Source organism: Apaloderma vittatum, unplaced genomic scaffold (genome assembly GCF_000703405.1).
Source record: "Apaloderma vittatum isolate BGI_N311 unplaced genomic scaffold, ASM70340v1 scaffold42517, whole genome shotgun sequence".
In the NCBI taxonomy this organism is placed as follows: domain Eukaryota; kingdom Metazoa; phylum Chordata; class Aves; order Trogoniformes; family Trogonidae; genus Apaloderma; species Apaloderma vittatum.
This window is the reverse complement of record NW_009728721.1, coordinates 7,774-11,088: the sequence shown is the minus strand read 5'-3', so window position 1 is coordinate 11,088 and position 3,315 is coordinate 7,774. Positions and strand designations below refer to the sequence as shown.

At 40.6% G+C, this 3,315-nt stretch overlaps 1 protein-coding gene across 1 annotated transcript in view; it reads right to left on the bottom strand.

The window, feature by feature from the left end:
• Positions 1–219: 219 nt before the first annotated feature.
• The window catches only part of PRPF18 (pre-mRNA processing factor 18), a gene marked incomplete at both ends in the record, with an annotated part of 9,963 nt that continues 6,867 nt past the window's right edge, over positions 220–3,315 (bottom strand). The window contains 3 exons of the mRNA XM_009874155.1: positions 220–291; positions 765–905; positions 1,992–2,060. Coding sequence (XP_009872457.1) covers positions 220–291; positions 765–905; positions 1,992–2,060 — 282 coding nt within the window. The remainder of the gene's footprint in view (positions 292–764; positions 906–1,991; positions 2,061–3,315) is intronic.

Sequence of the window (3,315 nt, the reverse complement as noted above, 5' to 3'; positions counted from 1 at the left end):
CCTCAGAAGATTTTCTGATGGACTGCAGATCAAACACTACCTGGAGCCCAACCTTTAACAGCCATTTTCATTTTGTTTGACTATATGGTGTATGTATTTCCAGCTATGTATCTTCAAAATGCAAAAAATAAAAAAATAAAAAAAAAGAGAATGTTGAAGCAATAAACTCCATCTCTTAGAACTAGACAGCCTGAACGTGCTGGAAGAACGCAAACATACCTTCACATATTCTCGCTGCAACATGAATTTTATAATATCTGTTATCGATTCTTTGATGTCTGCAGGAAGCGTCTACAGGAGAAGAAAAAAAAAAGGATAAAAAAAGACATCTTTACTTCAGAAGAGCACCTCAGGAAAATCATCCTACTCAGCATTTATACAAAGTTTAGTACCTACCCTAGCTTGAGGACTTTAAGAAAGGAGAACATCTTTTGTTATTTAGATGAAGGATCTGAAGCAAGAGAGGTTAAGTGGTTACACCTAGTAGCTAGTGGCAAAGTGCAAAACACAATCTCAATTCTCCACTATTTTTGCAGGTGATACATTAAGCAACACCTGGAAAAGCAGTGGGTAGGCAGAAGGATTCGCGATAAAAAGGTCAGAACTGCGAGTCAGGGGCTCTAGACACAGAAATTCTGATCAACTCATCCTCTCCTCTTCAGTGGAGGTAACAGTATCTCAGGAAGGGGCACTAACCACTGGGTGCTCTGAAAGCCGAAGTTACAGCAAGTCTTACAGGACAGTGACATTTAAAAGCAATTCACCCTTTTCCGAAGTTTTCTGAAAAGTGGCCTCAGGTACGACTCTGTCTGCTTTTGCGTGGCACTGCTCAGCTTCCCCTGAACTCCCCGCTTCACGTAGTCTTCTCTGGCGTTCAGCTCCTTGGCCCAAACTCCAAGGAGAAACTGTGGGAGGAACAAGCAAATTTATGTCACAGTGCCACCTACTGACAAGCCCGCCAAAACAGATGGGAACGGCGGTTTGAGCCACCGTGGCAAAATGAGTTTTTCGGAGAAATCTGAATTAAAAATGCAAGAAGCCACTTGTAGAGCAATAGGCAAGGAGGGAGATGAGCAACCTCTGCTATCATAAAAGCACGCAGGCGAGGAAAGAAGCACATATAAAAAGGTGTGTACAAGGAAGCAGCAGTGTAGGTGTGAGCGCTGGGAAGCAGGAGGGTCTATAAAAAAGAACAGAAATCTCAGTAGATTGCTGATGTTTCAGAGTAGCTTTTGACGAGCCTAAGGAACAGTAAAAATCACAGTGAAAATCCAACACAACAGAGAGCAGACATGTCAAATGTCCCTTCTCTCCATCTGGAAATCAATTTTTGAGCTTTCTTTGTCTCACTGCCCAGCCCAAACCACACTAAAATGCCAATGGGCAATGACGTGCACAAATGAAAGCTTCAGCTCTGGCTGTGACTTCTGATCATCACAACAGTTACACAAGGACCAGTTGACTCAAAGGAGAGGCCGTGCACGCTTCTTGCCAGGAAACAAGGAAACAATTCTCTACCATCCACTTGAACCTGTTTCCTTAGCAAAGCCAGCAGACTTCCTTTAGAATTCTCCTCTTTCACACACGAGTACCAGGCGACACTTCATTTCAGCTCGCCCTGTGCCTGGGGAAGGGAGCAGGGACCCGGACGCTTTCAGTGCCAGAGTAGGACATCAAAGCCACCTGATACAACTGCCTTAATTATCGTATGGAAATCAAACCCAGATTTATTTTGTCTGGAAAAGCAGGACCAGATTTTGAAGAACGTTGCTCTCTCAACAGCTTTTTCCCAGGTCTAGGAGAAGTCACTACTGTGACTAACCACGCCTGTGGAGTGCCAAGCATTTAAAAAACCCCACTTTTTAAGCATAATTTGTGAGTTTTTTCTCTCCAAGCAGCTGAAACCATCCCTTCTAGTCCTGAAAGGTATCTGCAAGATAGTAAAATATATGACACAGCTACAGAACAATTAATCTATTAGAATTTGTTACCTTCAAGAACTTTGTTATGATGTCCATATCATAGTGATCATCACCCTGCCCTAAGGATTCTCCCAAAGCCTGGAACAGGAGGAAAAAAAAAGCATTTATTTCCACATTGTCTTCAAGTTTGCCAACCCCACCACAGCAGACGGTAATAAACTGTACCTGAAATCCAAAACACTAGTTGGGAAACGTAACGAAACGGCTATCTAAGCTACTGGGATTCATTAATCTATTAAAAACATTCAAGTCAAAAAGCCAGTATGATTATTTCTGAAAAGTCAATGCAGCAGTAATTTTTCATTCATTAACTACTGAATTATTGGCATAATTAGCAGCTGTCTGACAGCATGGCATTACGGGGAACTGTGGGTGCACTGCATGTTTTGAGATTTCCAAAGCTATCGACTATTTTGTCAAGCTATTTCAATCCTCTGATGGACTCGAGCTTTTTATCACTTCTTTTCATTGTGACTGTGAAGTTGAGAAAATAAGTCTTAAAAAAATAAAAACCACCTAAAATCCCCAGTACTATGCTCCAATACTCTAGCTTCCTACCAAAATCTCAAATCTGATAGTATTAACAGCTATTTTTAGGAATTTTAGAAACTTTTCCTGTGGAAATCCATAAAAATATGGATTTATAATCTATTGCCATTGTCCTTCACATTTCTAAAGTGAGTTTTATTTTAAAAATCTCCAAGTTTTAGTACTTAATTCAGAGTAAGGCTTCATGTTCAAGGGAATACAGTTAGAGTAGCATAAAATTAAGTCTTCAGTCTAAGTTTTTCAGAAAACGATTGCTTTCATGGCTCACACCAAGCCTGCCCTACAACCCCAAAAAGAGGTATTTGGAGACTTAAGAGATGGAGAAAATGCAGCCCCATTACAGCAGGTACCCATTCTGATACTACAGTTATTTTAAACCAGAATCCCTGGCACCCTAACAAAAAAGCCAAAGATTTGTCTCCTAATAATGCATTTGTTCAAGCTTTCATTTATAAATCAGATTATTTCCTAAAAAACACTTTCAGAGGGATGTTATGAAGATTAACTCCTGGCAAAGAGTTTTGAAGATTAAGGGTAAAAAGTCTTCAGCTCAAACTAATGTGCTTTTCAAAACACTACCCTAAAATCCACTCATCCCCCACTCACACAGATACCACGACGGTTTTCTTTCAGAGCGCAGTAGCCACTTGCACTGAAGTTTCTGGGACACATAATTTCTGCACTTGTATTTCCTGCAAACTTTCTGATGGCCACTTCTTCTTGTGTCCTCCACGTTTTAGCAAACATTCTTCCTTTCAGTCTATTTTCCAGAGTCCATCTTTCT